Source organism: Plectropomus leopardus, chromosome 14, assembly GCF_026936395.1.
Source record: "Plectropomus leopardus strain MGB_pleo_1.0 chromosome 14, ASM2693639v1, whole genome shotgun sequence".
NCBI classification, from domain to species: Eukaryota; Metazoa; Chordata; class Actinopteri; order Perciformes; family Serranidae; genus Plectropomus; species Plectropomus leopardus.
In genome coordinates this window covers 7,247,068-7,272,304 of record NC_142189.1, presented here as the reverse complement: position 1 = coordinate 7,272,304, position 25,237 = coordinate 7,247,068, and the positions used below count along the sequence as shown (strand labels likewise).

Sequence of the window (25,237 nt, the reverse complement as noted above, 5' to 3'; positions counted from 1 at the left end):
CAGTCACAATCAGTCTTTTGTTTGTCACGATCGAGGTACTCACTCATGGCAATGGAAGGACTGCTGACTGCAGTTTACATAATGGCCTCACAGAAAGGTATCATTAAAAACAAGGATTTTCACAAACAGAACCTCTAAAACACTCGTTCCATTGTACCATGACTTTAAATTATGATATTAGTAGCTCTCTTTCTTTTTGCTTTTCTGTGGCCGTGTAGCAGTATATTATAAGTCAAAGTTTTCAGTTTCCTCTTTCTGACATTTGGAGTTGCAAATTATCAAAATTCCCTAACAGCACTTTGAGTTTCCTCTCTGTCATTTTCTGAAGGTGTTTGTTTCTTTTTAAGTGGTGGGAAAGTGAATCATAAAAGGGAAGGGAAAGAAAATGGGCTGACACTTTTCAAAAGTGACATCCTGGACAAAAAAAATCCCCCTCAAAACTGTAAGAACCTGCAGAGCAAACACCTTTAACTCAACACTTTGATGAAATTACCACTGCTGACACCACAGCCCCGCCATAACAGTTTAAAATCTTTGGCAAGCCTCTGAAGAGACTATTGATCAGGATTAATTGAAATATCTCAGCGTCTGTTTGAGCTGGACTTAAATCATGACTAACTTTAGAGAAATACAGTATCTTTAGGGCGTGTGTCTGCCAGTTGCACATAAATCTTCAGTGCTGGTCTTTTTCTGTCAGCTCTACCCTCGCAGATAAAACACCATATAATCTGCCCTTCTCCCTCCACATTTTCGACGCCGTCCACAGTTTCCTTTCTGCTTTTTCATTGGTTGAATCTCTCACCGCATGCCAGCAAACACGCACACATCTGAAACCCTGCTCTCTGGTTTATTGATAGCCGTGTAAACCTCATGCTACTCCGTTTTAAGAGTGACCTCATTGCGGAAGTTCCTCTGGTCCTCCAAACTGGCTCACCAGTGACTTTTAAGTGGCTTTTGTTCCTCGTCAGTTGAAGGCAGGCCAGCGAGAGACAGTGCGGGCTTTCATAAGCGCCTGGCTGTGCTCCTGCAGGTCCTCCTTCAGCTCTCTGGTGGAAACATGCTGCCTGGTGTTTCGGCCCTGGCTGCAATTAACCCGGGAACTCATAAAGAGGCGTTCACAGCAGGGTGCATGGTGGGCCCACTCCTCACTGCCAGCTCCTGTTGGGCGGCTGAGATCCCGCTCCAGATGTTTTCCATTAGCTTGTTTGCATGCCAGCGATGCCAGAGAATCCAAGGCGTGATACACCTACTGTATACAGTGTACAATGCTCCAGTGTGCTGCGGCTCCACGTACAGAGCGCTGGACATAAACTTGTTAGCATCGCAACGAGAGGTTCTCATTAAAGGGTGGGGGGTGTGAACAGGAACCACATTTATTGGTCAACAGGTCTGGTTTAGCTACAGAACAACACCATAGTGATTGAGTGTTTCACTCACAGACACTTTCAACACAGATTTTAGTTATTAGCGTGACCCGATGGATGGCCCTCTGTTGGTCTGTTACTTGGCTGGTCTGCTTTGGCCCAAACTAAAATATCTCAACTTCTATTGGACAGATTTCCATGAAATTTTGGAAGGAAAATCATGGTCTTTAGAAGATAAATCCAACTGTATTTAGTTGTATCTATTTTTTATTTATCTATTGCCACCATAGTGTTGACATTTGTAGTTTTGAGAGAATATCTCAGCAACTGATGTATTACAATTAAATTTGGTTCAGATATTCATGTTATACTAATAATAAGGGCTGGACCCAAATTTTTGGCTATTTGAGTATTTGTTAATTTGTAAAGTTCTGATGTGAATGCGAGAAACCAAACAATTCTGTGATAAATCAGCACCCCTCTTTTGTTTCATAACCAGATTTTCCTGCAACTGTTCGACTGTGAGATTTGCAATTGAATCAGGCTTCTTCGATCAAATTGTCTAATGGTCGACATTTTGGGGTCACCCCCACTAAACTAAGATTGTGAACATGGTAAAAATGATACCTGATAAACATCAGCAGCATGTTAGTGTTTTCACTATGAGCGTGTCACATGCTGGCTTTAGCATTTAGCTCATGTCAGTGTTTTTACAACATCGGATGCTTTATGCTGCATCTTCCATTTATTAAAAAATCTCCCTTCTTCACACACTGACCTGCTGCTCTGATGTTTACAGACTTAGATATAATTCTGCCTGTGATGATGTGATGATGTTATCTTTGCTGGTTTTAATGCGTTGGACCGGTGCCATTGTCAACAGATTGTAAAAAAGTCAGAATTTAATAACTCCACACTAATAAACATGAGCAGACTCAGCGAGCATCTGTGTGGTTTCTGTGTATTTAGAGCTGGAGTCTGGCTGCTACAGACACATACAGTATACAATTATGTCTGTGCAGTAAGTGCAGTGACTGATGATTCTCCCTCTCCTCCATCTCTGCAGACATTTACAGCGTGGTGTAACTCTCACCTGAGGAAAGCAGGAACGCAGATCGAGAACATCGAGGAGGACTTCCGGGACGGACTGAAACTCATGCTGCTGCTGGAGGTCATCTCAGGTAAACAGAGTTTCATTTCATTTAGTTTCATGCCCATATAATATCATAATGAAAATATCATGTTATTATCATGATTTTATTCAGCACATTCAAGCCATTATTTCCCTGTTCTTGATCTTTTTATTTTATCCTGAATTGTGCAGTAATTTGAAAAGTGTGAGAGCTGTTAATTAATCATCAATAACTGGTCTGATGACCTATGATGCTAATTGTAGTATCACCTTGAAAATGGTTTACAGCCGGGTATTCAACTAATTATTGTTATTTATTAAACTTTCCAGCATTAGCCTATATAAAAATTAGACTTAAACAAACTTTAAATAAATTTAAGCACATTGTGCTGATAAAAGGCCAACCTCTCCTGACTGCAGGACTCTGCTGCCAATATTCCCAGTTAGAGAAAGGGTAAAGATAAGGTAATGTGCTTGAGGCCCCAGGCCCCCAAAACATTACATCTGCCCCTGGTAATAATAATGAGAGCTCAGCGTGAGCGGCTGGATGAGACATGAAGCGATGCGTCCTGGTGTTTCTAAATAATTCATCCAAAGTCTGATTAAACCTGAAACTAACACAAAGTCGTCTGTAGAAGTCTAAAGAAGTCACTTTGCACCTCTGCAAATGTGGCTGTTTCAGACACTTTGGTGCTTTGAGGAGAAGCTGCGCTCTGTTTGTCTGTCTCACTGCGCTGCTGTCGGACCGTCAGCTGTTTGATCTGTGATGATGAAACGCTGTGGCTGTCAAACACTCGGCTGTTCTACAGTCAAAGTCTTTCACTGTATTTGGTTCCCCACGGTGTTATTCTTATTATCATTGGCTGTTCGTATTGTCTGTCAAAACATGGCTGGAATGCGTTCTGTCGACGTTCTATCGACTACGTCTCATATTTCAATCGAAGAAAAGTTATATCGTGATTTATATCGTTATTGTTTTATCGCCCAGCCCCGATTATTGCAATAATTTTGGTCACGATAGTCGTGATATGAAAATTTAATATTGTTAAATCTCTGTTACATTATCAAAGTCTGTGAATCCTTTAAGTCAACGATTGTCCTGCAACATCCTAGAAAGTCCTTGTGATTCATAACCCTGATTCATGTTGAGTCAGGGATTTTTTGGGGTATGGGGGAGTCTTCCACTGATTAATAAGCCAAATTCCATTCTGCTTGTCATAAAACATGGCTCTCCAAATGGGATAAACATATAAAATTAAACAGTCACTTAAAGTTTGAAAAGGATTTCCACTTTTTCCAATATTAAACACAAAATCTCTTGCAATGTTGAAATTTTGTGAAAAGTTATGCTGCAGCATAACCTGCAACCCTCTACTTTTGGCTTCTGCACTATTGTTATTTCTATTTTCTGTTTTGTTTCCAGAAAAAATGTTGTTTTATTTAAAATAAACAGACACTCCCGTCATCCTCCATCTGTCTGTCTTTCCGTCTAGGCGAACGCTTGGCAAAACCAGAGAGAGGCAAGATGAGAGTCCACAAGATCTCCAACGTTAACAAAGCACTCGACTTCATCGCCAGCAAAGGAGTGAAGCTGGTGTCGATCGGAGCAGAAGGTGAGTGACGTCACAGCTCCGTCTCATCGTGACATTTCTGCGAGAAGATGAAGGTCGGGGATTTTTCCACACCTGACCTTCTCTAAAATGCATTTACATCTCAGATTTTAAGTAGCCCATTAGCTAAATCAATAGCTGTTATACTGCCTGTTCTCCTGTAAATAGTTGTGTTTAACGTAATCTCCGGCCCTCTCTCTCTCTCGTTACCATGGCAGTGCCGCCGGCTGCTGTGCACTTTAATGAGATCCTTATTCCAGAGTGTTGGGGCCGAGGTTGTGCTTTGCAGTGCATTTTCTGAGAGTAGATCTCAGGATCAGCAATCCCCTCAGGGGCTGAGGCTGCTCATTGTTCAGCACAAATAACCTGGGGATGTCCGTCCTCCTCCCACCGGAGAGTAAACAACTCTTTAGCAGAGTAAACACGCCCTCTCTCTCTCTCGCTCTCACTATCTTTCTATCTTCCTTTTTCACCACTGTACACACCCCTCTGGCATTTTCTGGAAATGACAGGGATTGCACTCGTGTGTTGAACGTTGAGGACAACTTCCATATCGCCTCAGCACCACAGAGGAGAGCAAATATTTGATAGTTTTGCCCAAAGTGCTGAATATGATATATTTTGAAAAACTCAGCAGAAACTTGTCTTTCAGGAAACAAGTTCCTGGTGACTCTGGATCATCCACAAACCTTACTGTCAGCAATAAGGCGGGTTATCAGTACTTTAAGACAGTGATTCTCAACTTAAGTCTGGTATACACTGTGCGGTTTTGGGCCGTCCTGGATGAAAGATGACCATTAGGAAAGAAACTGAATGCTAGTAGATGCTAATACTTATTTTAAGCTCTTGTTGCAAACTTGGCATGTCAAGTTGGCCTCTTTTCCCCAGCCTCGACCACATCCACATTCTCTTCCTCCTCCCCTTCTTCGGACGACTTGATTTGTTTGTTTACATTTTGCTCTTACCACCACAATGATATAGATGGATGACGCACGCCGACGACATTTTGTTCTTGGGTTTTGATGTCAGTGGACATGCATCATAGTTTGTGATTTAGTAGGTGATGTCATTGCACAGTCTGCATACATCAAACTAGATGTTATACCCTAAACTTCTAAGATTGCAAAAATCTCACGGTCTGCAGGAGGCTTTAAGGCCCACTGGCCAAATCTGGCCCCTGATTAGGTGCCAGATGGCCCCCAATTATTTTCTAATTCTTAATGAAGAAACAGTGATTTATACTGGGGATTGTTTTTTTACTTTTAGTTTACACAAGGCACCAGAGCATAACAGCATCAAAATAGAGCTTATTTATAAAAAAAAAAAATGCCAGTAGAGGATCTCCCACACTCCCGACAGAGTTCCTAGTGAAGCCTCTAATGTCCTATAATCCTTAAACAGTCCTAAAATCCCTAAAACATCCTGAAATCCTAGAAATGTCTCATAATTCTTAAAACGTCCTAAAATCCCTAAAACATCCTGAAATCCTAGAAACTTCCTAAAATAAGAGAAACTTCCTAAAATAAGAGAAACTTCCTAAAATCCATAAAATGTCCTTAAATCCTAGAAGTGTCTTAAAATCTTAGAGATGTCATAAAATCAGAGAAATATCATAAAATCCTTGAAGCATCCTAAAATCCTATATTTTCTTGTTTACTTGTCAATCATTAAATCTATAAAATGTCTAAAAATAATCAAAACTAATTTTCCCAGAGCCCAATGAGATACTCGTTTTGTCTGACCAGCAGATAAAACCAAAGAAAACCAGCAAATATCTGATTGAGAATTCTTGGCATTCAATGATGAATCAGTTATCAGAGTTGTTTTTATTTCCTTTTCTGACGACCAACTATTCTTAAGAACATAATCATATAATCCTAATAGCAGATTTCCTTCACTTGTTTTAAGAAAACAAGACTTTTGGCTCAAAAAAGTATGTTACTTGATAAGATGTTGATATTTTCGCGGTGCACGGAGGCCGGTGTAAGAGCTCCTAAATCCGAGCAGCATTCCAGACAGATTAGCCTCCTGAATCCCCTCCTGGTGGAGCGGCCCTGCAGCTCGCTGCTCTCTGTTGTGGTGCGATGGGACTAGTTGAGGGGTCAGATCTCTGCGACTCATCAGGGGGGTTTGTTGTGGGTGAGGGATGAAGGAGTGGGGGTGCAGTTTCAGAGAGCATTAACAGGATTTGTGTCCCTCCCCCACGTTGATGAGTCATGTTCATTAGTGCTAATCGCAACATGTATCTGCGTGTGTCAGCTCCGACAACACAGCACGACTTTTTCTGCCCCCTAATTCGATCCGCGCCGTCTTTCACGCCGCGTTACATGTACAGACATCTGACTGACATCTTGCAGTCCAAGTTTGTCCGTCACAGTCGAGCGACGGCGCAGCTCGTGCCACGTGCCTTATTGGATTAGAGGGAGAAACAAATGATTATTGAAGGCGGGCAAACAGGGTGACCTGTTGAGGGGGATTTTCATTATCGACAACACAGAGAGGAGCAGACTGAGGCAGTTCATTCACAGCCTCCAACTGCAGCTTAACAGGTCCAGGCTCAAATGATTGAATTGAATCATCACACGTTTCATTCAGAAGAGCTTACTCACCGTTTTAGCCCCCGCTCTGAAAACATTGTGAGCTAATCTGAGGAAAACAACGCAGTATAGTATTCATGCAGAACTGAACCAGCAGATTATCTGAGTGTCAGGTTTATTAGGGTAATATTTAAAAGATGGTTAACAGTCAGTGTGTTCCGTCACATTTGATTTCCAAAACTTCCTACATAATCATATTTGTGTATGAGGGCATTGTTTCCCCCTTTCCTGAACACGACAGTTTATAACAATGAAAAATCTAGAAATTAAAAGTTATTCTCCTGCTGAACATGACCGAATTTTCAGATCAAAAGTGTTTTGGAGATAAAGGTGAAAATGTGTACTTTATCAGAGTGTGACGCAGTCACATCACACTGCAATACTGTCCAAATACTTTTAACCTTTAGGGACTTTTTGACATATTATACTTGCTTTTCATTCTTAATTTTTTGTAAACTTTGGCTGTGTTCATGCATATATGGCATATATTTGGCAAGATTGTATATTTTTGTTTGATCTTTGAATTTCCGGCTCATTTTCAGCTCCTACAATAGCCACCCAGATACCTCAGTCGGACTTGACCTGGACTCTATATTTAATTTAAATAAAGTCACACCCCAGCCGCCCCGCCTCCTCTGATAAATAAGGTACAGTCCCAGACAGTCGGGACAGAAGCTAAGCGATGTACTGCAGGGCCACAGCAAAGCATAGTGTAGCCACCAAAAAAGGTCAATATTTGTTTAATATTTGTAACTGTATTTGAATATTTGCTCCTCTTTACCTTCCACAACAGCTGATGGCGGCAGTGTTAGACCAGCAGCGACTGGTTTTCTCAGTGGGGTTTGGTGTTTTTGATGGCTTCAAATCTGCATTGGTAAAGGCTGTCTACAGCAAATAAAAGTGGTGAAAATACTCTAAATGTAGCAAAGGCTACACTTAAACAGATACTGTTTTATTTAAGGTGACTTAAAACTAATCAGTTAAAGCAGAGTTTGTTCAGCACTGTTTGATTATATGAACGTGACGCTGCAGTTTTCTACTCCGGGAGCATTTCTCCACCTGTTGTGAGGAAGTCAGACATACTTCTGTCAATACGTTGATTGTCCCGCGCTGCTTGTATACTGGGATAAGAACAGTGGTCCAGTTAAATGTCCTAATAGAGCTATGACTGCAGCTCTATTAAACTGTGCACGTAAACATACAGAGTGAAAGTGCTAACATGCAGATGTTTAGCAGGTATCACAAGCACTAAACACAAAGTACATCTAAGGCTGATTTGCAGTTATTTGGTCAAAGACCAACATTTGGGGACCTGATTTTGCTGCAAAATTAAAAATCAAAATAACTAAGGTACATCCTCTGGAATGAATGCCTGTAAAAAAGAAAAAAAAGACAGCCACTCAATAGTTCAGACATTTCCGTTTGGACAAAAGAAGTGAACCAAGATTGTCGTGTTTAAAGCCGTGCAGCTAACATTCACTTTCAACCATATTCAGCCCACTTTTAACCCCTGAAAATCACCAAATCAGTGCTCACTGGACACGTCTGCAAGATATTAAATATAAGTGGCTGCTAAATGTGCTAATCCTAAAATGTTTTTGCTTTGCTCTTCTTTCAGAGATCGTAGATGGCAACGCTAAGATGACCCTGGGAATGATCTGGACCATAATCCTCCGCTTCGCCATCCAAGACATTTCTGTGGAAGGTACTGAGTGTGTGTGTGTGTGTGTGTGTGTGTGTGTGTGTGTGTGTGTGTGTGTGTGTGTGTGTGTGAACACTTCCACACGCTTCTTATTCATTCCCTTCATTGAAAAGAGCTGCTGCTCACTGTCTTCATTTGCAACTGAAAACACTTTCCATTGACGCAGTGTCTCGGCGTTGAGACCTTTGTCACACATCTCACCGAGTCCTGAAAAAACTGCACAATAACCTCATATAGACTCCAGCTAATGCATGTTAATCAGAACATGAATGTTTCACGGACTGCTCTTTTCCTATGGAGGTGGACATGTTTATGTTATGGCGCTCTCTGTGGTTAACGTATATAATGCACTTACAGTGTAATCCAATTTAAATGTCAGCAGTGATCAGCCTTGATTTGTTCTGCTTTAGATTCCAGTGCAGCGTCTTTTAAACTATTTAATTCAACTGTTTAGGTTCGACACAATAAAGCGGACACCTCCGGGTATCCGCTGGAAACGAGAGCTCACGAAACGCCCGAGCAATCACACATGCTTCCCATTCACTTCACCTCCACTTAATCCACCACTAAACAGGGATTAGTGCAGAGTTGGTCAAAGTAAAAGCCTGAGAGTTTCTCCAACTTCACAATGATCCCCTTCTCCCCGACCGCAGAGACATCTGCCAAAGAGGGCCTCCTGTTGTGGTGCCAGAGGAAGACTGCGCCCTACAAGAATGTCAACATCCAGAACTTTCACATCAGGTGAGAAAACACATCATAAGTCACATTTATGGTGTTTGACTCACGGTTACAGTTTATAAGATGACGCAGAGTCTCAAACAGGGAAAATGAGGCCAGAGAATTTGTGCAGACCGTCGTTATCTCACCTGAAGTCTGTTTTATTTGGTGTTCTTCACTTTTGGGAAACTTTACTTTTGGCTCTTAAAGCCAAATTGTATCCGAGCCAAAGCTTGCAAACAAAAGTCCACAAAAGTTTTTGGTTACTTGTCAAGTTTAGAGATTTCACTGAAGGGGGACGTCAATATAGATCCAGTAATCTTAGCCCACACAATCTCTGCAGCGTTTTCTCTCTCTGCTGTTAATCACCATAAAAAGGACACAAGGACAGAGTTGAAAATAAGTCCACACTGTGGTTCATTCCTCAGGTCACACTTGTTCTTAGTTAGAGGCATTAAAACTTTTCAGTTAAAAGTTTCCCTATAAAGTTTGTATAAAGTCAGAGGTTTGAAACAATGTTGTCAAAATACACCGACATGCCATAAATAGAAAATCAGTCAGAAAATCTGCTTGTAAAACAGCAACAAATGATAATGCATGGGAATACTGAAAGTGATTCAGATCAACGTTTTTAACATTTTCATCAACTCGGTGGTCGGACCATAGATATAGAAACATAGATACCTCATTGGCTGCTGATGTACGCATGCCGCATCTCTGTGGGCACCATATTGGGGAGGTCAAGATCGCTTAATTCTGAACCGATTTTTATGAAATTTGCTTTGTTATAAACATTAAACAACGAATATGACAGTGGTTACTTGACTTTTGACTTTGACTTTTTAAAACTTGATAAACTGCTGATACATCAAAATATGTCTTCATACATGTAAAACTTATTTTTCAGGTTCAGTTTTTTTTTGTTTTGTTACATTTGTAGATATATTTTGTGTCATCTGAGTTTAAATGCCTTTTTTTATCATCTGGCCAAAGAAACCTGACTCAAAGAGTAAGCCTGCAGAGTTTAAATAGTGTTTAAAGACCACAGTTCTCCACAATAGCACTAAAAACGCTCACACATCATTGAAGTAGTTGTCAATAGCTTTGGAGTATTACTCCCTCCATCGTCCAACCTGTATTGTATTGTTTTGTTGCACTGAATTTGTGAAGAAGACTTTGTTTTTCTTGCATGCCTCCATGTTAAACGGAGAATCTAAAATCTGAAAAAAATCTTGCTGAATTGAAGTCATAGTCGTATGCTCGATACTTCTTAAACAAACACTTTCTGATATGGAACTGAACTGAAAAATGAAACATATCTATGTGCTCTTCAAAGCCAGACTCCATTCATAAAAAAAGAGATTTTACCTCACTGAATTCAGGAGCTGCTGGTCTAGGACTGCCTCCCTAAATAAGTTTGTTTATTGTTTGTTGAATCTGAACTAACCCTTTAAATCACCATGGTCACACAATAACACAAAGAAACATAATGATTGAGGCCGTGGTAGAGCAGCAGTTTCTGTGTTCATTGAGGTAAAATGGTGGGTTTTGTTAATGGGGTCTGGCTTTGAGGAGAGCTTAGATAAGTTTCACTTTTAGTTTAGTTTTAAATAGTTTGTTTTAGTGTAAATGCATGTGTTTGGGAAGTACTGAGCATATGACTTGGGTCATACTGCACGACTTGCACAAGAATTTGTAAATGATATTTTGATTATGACTTAAGTTCATTAAGTATTTTCGCAGTTTTTGGAATCTTTGTTCTCAGGGGACACATGCAAAAAAATAAGTTATTCATGAATTCAATGTAACATTTGGATATTCTTTTAAGGACACTGCTTCAAACTGAAATGTGGTCATCAACTTGTCTGGTTCAATTAAGATTTTATAAGAAATTAAATTTTAAATACACCATGATAACTCAGAACACAGCGGTGGCCTGCGGACACGTTCACATAAACTGGACCAGAGAGAGGACTGAGATGTCTGTAATCAACCACTGCAGTCAAATTTTATATCTGTAGTTTTGTTGAATGCAGTCAGTTCAAATTACATAAGTGGTGAGAATATGAAGATACGAGTTAGAGTCCTATCTTAGCTGTGTTTGGTATCTGTGTGTCAGTGGGTTTATCTAGGCATCAGTCTACGTCACAGGAAGTCTCTGTTGAGTTATTGAAAGAAGACCACTGTGGTCGTCAGATGTAGATGAAAGCCGAGGCGAGAAGAAAGGTGGAGGGGAGGTTGTTTCGAGGGGAATGTAAAGGGAGAGGTCTGATGGACCCGGTGCAGTGAGGAGGGACTGTCAGAGCAGAGGCCGGGCCTTTGATGTGGTCTCTGTGAGAGACGATGGCTGCACATCAGTCAGGAGATGAGACGCAGACGAGGAAGAGTACTGCTTTTTTTTCCAGAGCTGCTGCTTCAGGTACATGAGTCACCTTGTAAACGCCCCTGTTTTACATTACAGGCTCTTTTAATGGCAACTAATGCATTAAAATAACCCATCTCACTAATTTGTTCCCGTACAAGCAGAGAGCAGCAGTAAATCCTGCAGAACTGAGATTGCACAGCACCATCCCATTATACTGCTTTTAGACCGCCTGGCTGCAGCATCAAGGCCACTAATCAATGAACCACAGCAGGCAGGACTGAAAATAAAGTTTCCAGCTAAATAAAAACATGATCATTGACTTAAAGACAAAATTTGATCAACCCAATCACCAGAAAAAATGCTGGCATTGGTGTGCGTTTCTACAAATTGTTAATATGTTACATTTGGAAGTCATTATGTTAATATAGAAAACTTAATGACTTTACACTTCAACAGCTCTGTAACGTGTGGTTATGTTTAGGCACAAATAGGTTTGGTTATGGTTAGGAAAAGATCAGATGGTTAAGAAATGCCTGATTTTGTTTGCGCAATATCATCTGGAAATGCAGTGTCATCTCGGTAAAAAAACAACCGCTTTTTGTGGTACTATCCCCAGTAGAAAAATAGCTCCAGGCAACATTGATTCTGACAGTGCACCTAGTGGAAATAGCATGTATTTTCTCCACTTACCAGATAAGGTAAAAAAAATGACATCATCAGGTGGAAAATAGTCAAAATTACAAATTTCGAGGCAAAAGCCCAGAGTGACACCCAGAAATAATACAATGCATGTTTTTTTTACTTTGAGGTCTGTGGGATCAAAAATTGCATTTTGAATGGGTTTCAATGGTACACTGGTAGGTTGCACTTAACAGTATGAAGGTAACAATTTTGTTTACACGGTGTATTTTAGACTTATTGTTGGAGCGGAGCTGGAAATTCCAACATTTAACAAAAATACAAAATCTTGTCAAAATTTATGCCATTTGCATGAACACAAATTATCAAAAAAAAAAGAAGAATTAAAAGCATGTAAAATGTGTCAAACAGTCGCTAAGGGTTAACTTAAATATAGTTAAATATAGCAAATGGCAGCATTTTTATCCAACAATGCAAAGTAAAATATTCTGAATAAATGCAGAAAAACTGGTATGGCATTATGGAAACTGGATATCGTGTGTTTGGAGCTACAGCTACCACATCTGTGAGCCAGTAAGTCCCAGTAAAACCACTTGCCAAGACAATTACTCTGGAAAAGTAAAGTTAAGCAGTACCAAAGTACCAGTGTATAGATGTAACTGAGCAAAATGTTCTTTTTCTCTGAACTCGCTCCAGAATCTGAACCTCAGATGCTAAATGACTGCTATTAACAATTTTGTCCTCGTCCTTGAAAATAATTTGATGGGTCCCCAATTTTCTTCACTGAGGTACAATGTGTACTGGAGTTTGTTCCAACACACTCTGCAGCTTTGTCACATTTAACATTACATCTCAATATTAAAACTTAATCTGAAGCTTACATTATGTCTTATAACTGTTTTTTTTTTCATAAAATAAAATGAATAAATCTCTTGGGTGAAGAAAGTGTCTCTCCTAAAATAACTTTATGACAAATCATCAGAAACGTGTAATTTCTCAAACTTCAGAAGCTGTGGTTGAACTTTAATCACAGACTTGTGGTGCATTAGATGATGACAGTGGTCAGTTTTCTGCCGTGTTACAGTACCGCACCGCGTGCTGGTGGGAGGGACTGGGTGTGTTACATGAAACTAATTAGGGAGTCCGATGGCGGGTAATGGTCTCGATCAAAGATTAGAGTCAAATTCCTTTTCGTTCCCTCGGCTCGTTATGTTTCACCTCACTTTCACCCTCATCACGACTGTTTCTCTGCTCTGTGTCTCAGCTGGAAAGATGGTTTGGGTTTCTGCGCACTCATTCATCGACACCGTCCAGAGCTCATTGACTACGGAAAACTGCGCAAGGTGAGTGAGCGTCGTCTGATATTAATGTGACAAACGTGCAGAGAAAAGCCACCCAGAACATGAACTATAAGCACTAATACAAGTCTCCATATTTCAAATGTTTCTATGCAAAACCAATATTAGTGCACAGTGAACACAGGCAAGAAGTTTGTTATGATCGAAGCAGGTGAAACAGCAGTCGTATGTTCTTGAGTCTTTGTTTCAACCAGGGTGAAAATGTATTAAAAAAAAGTTATCCTCTGACTGAGAAGCCTATGCCACTTTATATTCACGTTTAAATCTGTGTGCAAAATTGAAATCACACTGTAAATCATTATTACACTGGTTTAAAATGTAGTTTAAAGGAAAACTAGTGTTTTCATTTTAAAAAGGTTTTATTTGTAACCTTTTTCAAGCAACAGAAGGTAAATAAAACAAAACTTTGATTAAAATAACCACAACATTCATCTTCATTAATGCTGAATAATGAAAAGGACTAACTACTATTGTTCATGTGTAGATGCACAAATGTGCCTTTGCCAGAAAAGTAACAACAAAACTACAAATAATAAGTCTGCTAATAACAATTGGCAGAATTATCAATAAATGTGCCAGTTATGTTTTTAATAAACTGATTCATTGTTTGGTGTGTAAGCATAATGCATTCACAAAACATGGCTATTGTTTAATCAAAAAAACTTTTTTTGCAATGAAAACTTTTCAGATAATTCTAAGATGAAAAATAGGAGATTTCTGATTAAATTCATTCATTAAAAAATCATGTTTTGTCTGATCAGTTGTAAAAAACACAAGGATATTAAGTTTACGCCCACAGAAAACAAAGAAAAGCAGCAAATCCTGGCATTTGACATTTGGCATTTTTACTAGGAAAAAAAATGTATAAAGTAGTTGCAGATTAATGTTGTATCGATCAATTATAATCAGTTAATCATTAATGGTTTCAGTTATACTTAATTTAATTTTATATTTGTGGCTAAACTTTAAGTATTTGGTCATGAAGTAGACTAATTAATATTCATATGTCTTTTAAAAGAAATCATTAGCATTAACATTGTTTTGTTTTTGCTGCCTTTACAAGCAAAAAAAAAGAAAAAAATAGGATTTTATTTAAAAAACATAATAAGAGTTTCACCTTACTAAATAAACTTACACCTTTTAACAGAGATTGTTTGGAGAAACAGTACAGCATCTCTGTCTTCACACTGTAGATTTGCAGTTTTCAAGTCGTTGTTAAAGAGTGTGCATTTGTAAAACGGTTGCAGTTTAAAAGCAGCATCCTGCAGCGGCATTCTTCAGTCTAAATGTTTTGATGATCTGCTCTCTGCCGGTAACAGGACGATCCTATGACCAACCTGAACACAGCCTTCGATGTGGCAGAGAAATACCTGGACATCCCCAAGATGTTGGACGCAGAAGGTGAGCAGGCGGGGAAGAACATAGTGAAAAGATGATGAGAACAGACTTTCATCCTGTGTTCAAAGACCAAATTATTCTCTCTCGGAAGTCTCAAAGTGATGAAAAAGCTTCTCTTGGGACAGAGACCGGTCTGCACCACCCGCTTTTTTACAACGCCCGACACCTACAATCTGACAGCGATTAGCTAGTGTCTGCAAAGGTGTGAAAATGGGCAGAGATTCAATTTTTTTCTTCACATTCCTTCTTACATTACATCAAGTTACATGTTTATTGTTAATTTGCACCAGTTGCCTCTGTGCTGGCAGTCTTTACAGCTAAAGGGACACTTACGTATTTTTGAACCTGGACCCTATTTTCCCCTTTTTTTGTGTCTAAGTGACTGATGGAGACGATCATTTTGCAAACTGGTCCAGGATTGAGTGAGACTGCTGCAGCTGATGGCAGCAAAACAGGCTGCAATGTAAATTTCAGCCTGTTTTGCAGCTGCTGCCTATCGAGGTCTCACTCAATACTGGACCAGTTTGAAAAACTGATGTTCCCATTAGGGATTTAGACACCAAAACATATTAAAAAGGACCAGGTTAAAGAAAATACGGAAGTCATTTCCTGTGCTTTAAGCGAAGGGAAAGGGGACAGATCTAAAATGGCCAAAATCTTGGATGAAGTTCTTAACAGTAGCACATATATGAAGACAGGTGGACTCTCCCTTTATCACCACGTGTTTTTTGTAGATTCAGACAGCTTTATTTTCCCCACAGGAGTCAGTTTGTTTGAACAACTTGCTGTGTACACAACTAGTAACATGCAGACACATAAATAGATCAGTAATTAAATAAAAGCTGCAAGTTCAGCAGAATAAAGAAATCTATAAATAGAATAAAACTGAATTTAAAAATAGCATTTACAGAGAATTTTAACCAACAATTGTTGTTAGTCTTAGGAGCAGGTAAAACGTGAAAATGCGCTGGCGGCAACAGAGAAAATTCACCTGCAAGAACGTGTCCAGAGGAAGCTCAAACACTTACCTTCTTATTGATTTCAAGGCACTAATTTCTCAGAGAGAATATATTTTGGTTTTAACACTCACACATGCAGCTGTGCACACAGAGGGAGACACACAGCCAAAATGCCATTCTCGCTCTACAAATAGATTAAAACGTCATCCTCATTCTTCAAGCATGCTTTCTGCTCACTTATTAGTGTACTCGTACAGTAAACTGTTTGTGTTTCTGTGTTTGAGACAGACTGCAAAGTTTGAATCAGATCCTCCCTGTTCAGCACATCTGGACAGTGACACAGCGTGTTTTTCTTTCCACTCTGGATATTGTTTATGTGAAGAGCTGAACCCCAGCTCCACTTCCTGTTTCTTCATTAATCTGTGCTCTGTTTAACAACCTCAACTCCCCCCTCCACCCTCCCCCCTCCGTCCCCGTCCTGACCTCCTCTCTTCCCCCCGCAGACATTGTGGGCACTGCCCGTCCGGACGAGAAGGCGATCATGACCTACGTCTCTAGCTTCTACCACGCCTTCTCAGGCGCCCAGAAGGTATCCTGGATGCAGCGTCTCGTTCCTCTTCCTCTCCTTCACTCCTCCTCCTCCTCCCTCGTTTCTGTGTGTTTCTCCTAACAGTGCCCTTCTCTTTCTGCAGTGCACAACGCCCCCCTGCAGGGGTCACTCTCCTTCACTTTCCGCATGGTTCACGCCACCAAATGCATGATGGGACGGACAACTCTGTTCTTAGAGGCAATGAGCACAAGTGCATCTCCAGTCTACCTTGTTTGTTATGGCGCCGCAGGCCCGCAAATTCCCTAATTAGGGTTTTGTTCCGGCGAACAGAAGCTGAGCGGAGTGGGAGGTGCGGCGAAGTTTGTCTGATAGATGATGATGATTGTCTGTGATAAAAGCGGCGTTCGCTGACGGAGAGAAACAAATTAGCTTGAAGTCTTGCATGGGGGGGAGATGTAACCATTTAAACGGATGGTTATGTTCGGCCTCGAGAGTGACGGCTTAAATGGAGGGTGGAGGAATGAATGAAATTAAAACTGGCACTTCAAAGGCAAAGCAGCAAGCTGTCTTTTAATTTTAATGGATACGCGCTGTCTGACTTAAGTGTGGAATCTGTTTCCTTGTTTCTCTGCAAGAAAGCAGCGTTGTATCGGACTTTTCTCTGTTGGATAATGAATGATTGTCTGTTAGTGTGACAGCTACTTCGAAGCACAACAGGAACAATGAGATTGTGCTGCACCTCCTAGCAGACAGTCAGAGCATCACAGAGTTACATAAGAACCAGCTTCATTTGAGAGGCCCTGCAGCAGAGCAAGTGTTTCAACACAGCTGTGTTTAAGCAACTCAGATGAAAAAAATGTCTGTGTTTATATGTGGAGAGTGTGGAGAGGCGTGGCAGACCACAGCTGGACTCTGGGTTGCATCATAGAGCTAAGAAGTGACTCGGCTGGTTCTCAAATTAAAACTTGATTAAGTTTAGTTGCAAAGTTTAAAAGTTCAGAAAGTTATCCCTCCATATAAAATTAATGATATCACAGAAAATTGTAAGTTTCTCACCCTGTTTGACAGAATTCATCCTGCATATTTCACAGTTATTGGCAGATATTTGATGCTCAAATCTCTGGTTGTATTTTTAGATGAACTGCTGGAGGCACTTGGCTTCAATGTGTTAATTTATTTAAACTGCGTCTTGAGTTGAGCCATGGCTTTCCACCTACTTAAACTGTGCGTACATATTAATGCATTTTTAAACACTCACTGTTGTATACCGACATGAAACAGTGAAGTTGCAGCACAGAAGATCTATACAGTCACCACAGTTGTTTTTTTTTAAAGATATTTTTTCTGGCTTTTTCTGGCTTTTTTTAGATAGGAAAGCTGAAGAGATGACCGTAAGTGGGGGTGAGAAAGAGGGGATGGCATGCAGCAAAGGGCTGCCAGTCGAACCCGTAGCCACTGTAGCGGGGACACGTAGCCTCAGTATATGGGGCGTGCACTCTACCAGCTGAGCTACCCAGCACCCAAGTTAGCATGGATTTAAGGTTGCACAGCCAAAATTAGAGTCACCAGTTCAGTATCCAACCAAATATCTCTCCTTCTGTTCTTGAATAATGTTGTTGCATAAGGGCCAGAAAACTGTTTTTGTAGACTATCATGATGTCGCAGTAAAGTTGACCTTTGACCTTTAGGATAAAATTACATCACTTCATCATTATATCTTGTTAGACATTTGTGTGGGAAATGTTTTCATTATACGCTTATGAATTCTCGAGTTATGGCAAAAGTGTATATTCTTAGGTCACAGTGACCTTCGACTTTCAACTACAAGTATAATCGCTTCATTGTTGTGTCCAAGTGGACGTTTGTGCCAAATTTAAAGAAGTTGCCCCAAGGCGTTTTTGAAATATTGCATTTGGAGAAGTTTGGCAGACAAGGTCACAGTGACCTTTACCTTTGACTTTTGACCACCAGAATCTAATCATTACATCACTGAGTCCAAGTGGACGTTTTTGTGCCATATTTGAATAAGTTATCCTGAGGTGCTCTTGAAATATAGTGTTCACGAGAATGAGCAGGATGCAAGGTCACAGTGACCTTTTACTCCCAAAATCTAGTAAATTCATCCTTTAGTGCAGGTGGACGTTTGTGTCAAATTTGACCACCAAAATCTAATCAGTTCAATCTTGAGTCCAAGTGGACATTTGCACCAAATTCCCTCAAGCTGCTCTGGAAATATCAGGGCCACAAGGATTAGATGAACACAAGGTCATATTGATCTTTGATCCCCAAATTCTAATCATTTCTTCTTTGAATGGAATTTGTGCCAAATTTTAAGAAAAGTGCTTAAGTCGTTCTTGAGATATCACGTTCAAGAGAAATAGGACAGACCAGGTCACAGTGACACTTAAACCTTTTACCACCAAAATCTAACTAGTTCATGTGTGAGTACAAGTGGATGTTTGTGCCAGATTTTAGGAAAATTACCAGAGAACCAGAATTACTGAAGAACAGAAGCATAAAAATTATGTAAAAAAAACCAACTTTATTCTTATTTTTACTACCTCCGCCTCATTTCCCACTTCATATTCAGTCAAATTAATTCTAATATTTCAAGTTTGAAATTGAGATTTCCCTAAAAATAAACCAACTTGAAAGCAACCTTATAAGTAGACTTTGGATGACTTGTGCTCCCACTGTTGCCTCCTTTGTTGATTGCGCCCCCTGTTGGCCCCTTTTGTCTCTGCACTCTTTTACTCTGTGCATTTTTCTCTTCTCTGTCCTCTCCCCAATTCCTCTGTTCCCTGAGCAGATATCATTAGCACCTTGAGGCCAGATGAGAAGGCCGTCATGACTTATGTGTCGTGTTACTACCACGCGTTCTCAGGCAAGCAGAAGGTGAGAAATGAAGTGAAACAATGAAAAAGAAAATCTCAAGAAACAATAACAGGAAACCTGCCAAAGTGGCTGGCAGAGAATGGGTTGTTTTTGCCAACATTTATTTTTTGGCAGCTTACGATGCTATAATTTGACTCTACAGAGTTGTATGACACCAAAAGTTACAATAGCAGACAATACTAAACCTTAAGATTGGTATTTTTCAACCTGTACCCTATTCTTTTGTATGTTTTTGTGTCTATGACTAATGGAGACAACAATGTTTGAAACTGGTCCAGTATTGAGTGACAGTTGCAGCCAGCAGGGGTGAAACAGGGTGCAATGTAACCACTCAGGGTTATGCACATCCACTAAAAGTGCTTGTTTTTGACACTGACAGGCTCAGATTGGCATTTTAAATACCTGACAGCTTATGAAAAAAGAGGAGAAAGCAATTAAGTGTTAGATCCTTTTTTTTGTTCATCAAACCCACCAGACCTCATTTAAATAATTTTGTCATCATACAAAGCACTTCATTTAAATTTGACAGAAAATCAAACATAGCAAAACCATCTTGGTTCATATTTTCACTGTTCCAACAGTCACCAACTCTTGTTTGGTTGAAATAAACTCCTAATTCACCCAGTTAGATGTTAAAATATGCTGACTCTATACAAGCTGAAATTACTGTTTATTTAAATGGAGTCTGGTGGGTTTGGCAATGGCATTTTCGGGCTCTTTCACGCTAAATAAAAAGAGTCTTACTTTAAAACAAAAAGGTTTATCACTATAGGGATCCTTTCAGTAATGTTTTCAGACACTTCAATAACGATCCACATCTGTCAGTGGCAAAAACGCGTAAATTGACAATGCAAACATGTCCCAAGTAGTTGCATTACTTCCTGTTTCGCAGATCATGGCGGCAGCTCTCTCACTCAACACTGGACCAGAAAGTTCTTCAGACAACACTTTAAAAAGTTTTGTTCGGGTTCATCATTAAGACACAATAACATGAGAAAAAGGAATCCTGGTTGAAAAAAATACCAAATTTGAAGTACTTCTTTATAAATATTGGATCAATACATTTTCTTCTGATGCTATAAAATAGAGAAATCTAAAACATGACTCATTTTGAGGTCATGGTATTGGTTTAAAGCCGCTGTAATCAATATTTTGATATTAATAATGGATCAGAGAATTGTTGCAGCAACACAAGGGCAGCAGGAGTACAGATACAGAGGAGAAGTAAAAATAATAACAAGAGATATATGCAACTAAAATGAGAATAGAATAAAGACTAGAAAACATACAAGAACATGTGGAGACAAAATACAAAGAGAAGTGACTGTAGTGTGAGAAATACCAGTAAAGTCAGCAATTTTATGTTAACAGTGTAAAACAGACCGATGATACGGTTACGTAATGGTGCTTAGTGTTTGGATTAGTATAGAAAACATGAAACAAAAGTCTGTGTTAACATAATATAGTGTAATATGGTATAATATGGAGTATGAGATATAGTATGTGTGTGCAGGCTTCCTTCTGCGCGGTGATATGGTTGGGGTGGTGTAGTTCAGTAGAAAGAAAATAGTTCCTACATGAAACTGCTCACAACAAAGTCTGTGGATTATCTTAAAAACTGGGTCATGATGTTTGCAAAAAGACATCTCTGTTGAGATTTTTTGTTTCTTTTTTCGGCGCTGTGAGCACCACAAGCCGAGTGCCAGGAAGTTAATGCAATTAGCAAGTGTGATAAAGAGTGATAAATAGTACCACAGGTAAGAGGAAGGATATGTATTTTTGTATTTGGCGGTGAATCGCTCCTTTAACCAGCTCAGAAACATCTCTTTATTGCTTACATCTTATCTCCAAGCAGAGTTGGCTCATTTTATTCGCCTCGCGGCGTTATGACTTCATACATTTTTACAGTGGGCGGCCCCCGGGAGGAATACCAAACCCTCAGTTATTCAGCACCTCCTTATCTGCCCTCTTTCAGCAGCGTATTGATCCTTGATACATCGCACAACCTTTCTCATCTGCCAACTCGAAATTCTTACGCTCTCAGTGGAATACGTTATGCCAAAGACACGTCAAATCTGCTGGAGATCTCCGCAGAGAATAATAGAGACTTATCACACACACAGGATATCCTCTAAGCCTCCTGTGCTTAAAATCTTTATTAGGATCCACTTCTTAATGGAGCTCCCGAAGGAGCAGGAGTCTACTGCAAACTACTGCAGGCTGGCACACGGTTTTACTGCGCTGGCACAGATCTCACATAGAAACACTGACTCCTCCTCCTCCTCCTCCTCCTCCGTCTCCGTCTAACACCTCAGATTGTTCCCTTCAGGGCAGACATTTCCCCATAAACACCATCACTCCCACTTCTCCTCGCTGGCCTGATGTGGACATTAAAAACTCACACAAAGAAAGAGACACAGTTTGTGCCTCTTAGGTTTTGTCTTTACAGTTGACTTGAGTCACAAAGGGACATCTCTGATGATCTGGAAACAGTTTTAATATTAAACTCGTTATCTAAAGTGTAACTCTGCCCCCCCAAAAAAAGTCAGAAATTACATATCTCCCTCCCTGTTATGTACATTTAAAAAAAACTGACAAAAAATATGAAAATATAAGCAATGAAAAGTAACATAAAAACAGATAAGCACAGGGTTTTAGATACCAGTGAGGTCACTGAGGTCATGTACTGTTATTCAAGTGGGCGGTTTAATGTGCTTTGGCAGAGTTTACGTTTTACATTCACGAACATATTCCTCATTTTGGAGGTTTTAAAGGTCCAGTGTGTAGGATTTAGGGGCATTTATTGACAAAACTAAGATGAAATATTCATAATTATGTTTTTATTAGTTTATAATTATCTGAAAATAAGAATCATTGTATTTCTAGGGAAGATCCTACTGAGTCCACACTGGTTCTAGAGAAGGTCTTTTTTTTTGCTACACACTAGACCTTTAACCCTTTAAAACCTGGGCAAATTGGCTTCATTTTGTTCAAAAACATGGGAAGAAGTCAATTAGCAATTAAGTAAGAATTGACTTAATAACTGGTAGGAAAATAATAAAAAGACATTACCTGAAAATTTGTCCCCCCCCCAAAAAAAAACAAACCAATCCATCACCCCTTATGCAAACTTTAACTCTGAGAACTACTTCCTTCTTCACTCCCCTCAGTGCATTGGTCACATGATCACAGCCTTCATGATTACATGGGTTATTATGAATTATGGTGCAGCACTTTTCCTAGGTTTATATCCAAACAGCTGCAATCAGTAATTTTAGGTTTTATTTTACCCGCAGAAATGTCTGATATTAAAATAAAGTCCTCTGAACAAAATAGATTTATGTGCAGGTGACACAGCTAATAACAGGCAGTCCTTTTGAATTTCTGGCCTGTAGCTTTACTGTTTTGGGTCAGTTTCAGTGTTCTTATTGTGTTGTTTTCAATCATAGCAGGGAGCTTTTTTTAAGCCAAAAATCTCTAAAAATCCACCGCACACTGCGACAGACACAGTTAGAGACTGGCTGATGAACAAGGTGGAGCATTTAGCAGCTGAAGACACAGGTATTTACTTCAGGAACTGATGGAAACCAAAAGAGAACTAAAAATAGAGCCAATATTGGACTTTCATTTGCCAAGTAGACACAAATATGACACAAACAAATAGGCAACTGTTGTTAACATATTCTCTATATCAATTTAACATCTTGACACCTGAGAAAATGGGCTTGATATCTTTCAAAAACATGTAAGGAGAAATATAAAATAAAAAATGTCCTAAAAATGAGAAGAAATAACTAAAAAGTTACAAAAATGCCTGGAAATGAGCAGAAAAGAAAAAAACAACAACAAAATAAACAAATTATCTGAAAAAAAAAAAGTTAGATAATAGATAAGATAATTTTTTGATACCCTCTCCTCCCTTTATAGCTATTTTTTTAGGTCCTTTCCCTTCAGTTTGCTGAACTTTTAAAGGTTTAAATGTTTCTAAAAGAGTCTGAACACAGCACAAGAAAACTGAGGTCAGTCCAGGTATCAAACGGTGAAAATATAACGTTTTAACGATGTCCTCAAGCGGCCAGCAAAAGTCAGTTATTGCATGTTTAAATGCATAAATAAAAGGTCAAATTAATTTAATGTTGTGTCAGAAAAGTCTTAGAAGGGTGGTGTTTTCAGAATCATGACTTAAAGATTTTTTAAATCCTAGCTACAGCCCTGGATAAATGTATTTAATGATATCACTTTTTAATTTTGTTACTGCGGCAGCCAGATCACGCAAGGATATGTGTTACTTCTGTCTGCCGTCTTTATTTGGTAAAGGCGTCAGAGGCAGAAGACAGAGCTTAATGATACTGCAAACGCTGTTAAAGACCTTCAGGGTTTTTGAAAGATCATCAGATATTTCATCTTTCAGAAAGAAAAAAACTGCTCATTCAGCTCTATTGTAAAAAGGTAATGATATTACACGAGAGGATAAAAACTGGAGCTTACATAAATCCACTTCGGCTTCGCAGATCAACCGTAAGATAGTTTTCACCTTAATCAATCCGTCCAGTGTCTCTCTCTGTCTTACCTCTGATGTCAGGACAAAATAATTCATAAAAGAGCTCCTGGCTGTCGGTGCTGTCAGTAAACAGGCCCAGCGTGCAAACATTTGCTCACAGAAGCACGACCTGCACATCACGGCTCTCCTTTTAAGGCAGCTCGCCTGCTGCTCCTGGTTGAGCCCCCACCACCCACCATCCACCATCCACCATCCACCTCGGAGCACGTCTCCGACTGAGCCAAGTTTCCCCCGTGATCTTTGACAAAGGAGGCTGGAAACCGTCCTCTGTAGGGGGGTGCCACTCAGACAGCAATGATCTGGATTGTGGGAGGAAAATTACAAACCATTTCACTGTACGCTCTAAAGGGCAACTGCTTTGACGTTATACCAACTTTAAAATCAGACAGTTTCCTTCTCAAGGTTATTTAGAGAGAAATCGATAATGGTGCAGTTTGGGTTGATTTATGGCAGTTGCACCTGGATTTCTTTCAATTTTGATTTTATCTGAGGAACTTAATAGGTCCAGTGTTTGATTTAGGAGGATACACTGGCAGAAATGGATTTTATTCTAAAGAGTTTAGCTTCTTCAGTGTATAATCACCGGAAAATAAGAATTGTTGTGTTTTTATTACCTTACAATAAATCTCTGTATATACATATGGAGCAGGTTCACCATGTTGCACCGCTATCTTTCTACAGTAGCCCAAAACGGACAAACCAAATACTGGCTCCAGATACAGCCATTTGCATTTTAGAATTAAACTGAATTAAATATACTTTTTTATTTTGATAATAACAAAATATGTATATGTAAAAACAAAATTAATAATGATGTTGAATATATACAACAGATTTATTTATCTATCTATTTTTTAATTTAACTGCTTTATTTTGTGTTTTTACACACCTGGTCCATTTGTTTTTGCGATGAAGAGTCCTCTGTGGATACTTTGTCTCTCTGTAAAAACCTCCTGAACATCTGGATCTTAAGATATCAGAAAAAAAAGAGCTCAGATTAGCGCCAGAGCAGCCTGTCTTTGACATGCCAAACAGTGTAGGAGAAACAGATTTTTTTAAAGTAAAACTACTTTATTCAGTGTTCTTACCGGTTTTGATAACGGGTCCTTTTGTTTTGTAGAGGAAGAGATCATTGTGGTTGTTTCAGCTCCCAGTTAAAACCTCCCTAACAAAGAACACTGAAGGAATCCTTACCAGGAGAAATTTCAGCTGGTTGCAATTTGCAGTCCTCACCACTAGATGCCACTAAATCCCTCCGAATCTTACACACTGTCCCTTTAACGCCAACACTTTAAAGTACTGTAGAAAAGTAGCGTCATCATTTCTGAGCTCAGAGCCGCTGCATATCCTCCAAACTGTGTGCATGTTGCTTTCATTTCTCCTCATATTT

At 39.5% G+C, this 25,237-nt stretch overlaps 1 protein-coding gene across 5 annotated transcripts in view; it reads left to right on the top strand.

Moving 5' to 3' along the window:
• actn1 (actinin, alpha 1) overlaps positions 1–25,237 on the top strand; it is a 74,231-nt gene that overhangs the window by 32,331 nt on the left and 16,663 nt on the right. For 3 of the 5 annotated variants that reach the window (XM_042500100.2, XM_042500098.2, XM_088087971.1), the window contains exons 2-8: positions 2,431–2,545; positions 3,990–4,109; positions 8,322–8,408; positions 9,059–9,146; positions 13,391–13,469; positions 14,804–14,885; positions 16,345–16,430. In XM_042500100.2, the coding sequence (XP_042356034.1) occupies positions 2,431–2,545; positions 3,990–4,109; positions 8,322–8,408; positions 9,059–9,146; positions 13,391–13,469; positions 14,804–14,885; positions 16,345–16,430 (657 nt within the window). Of the gene's footprint in view, positions 1–2,430; positions 2,546–3,989; positions 4,110–8,321; positions 8,409–9,058; positions 9,147–13,390; positions 13,470–14,803; positions 14,886–16,344; positions 16,431–19,200; positions 19,287–25,237 lie in introns of all 5 variants that reach the window. The other 2 variants (XM_088087970.1, XM_088087969.1) reach the window with 1 other exon arrangement.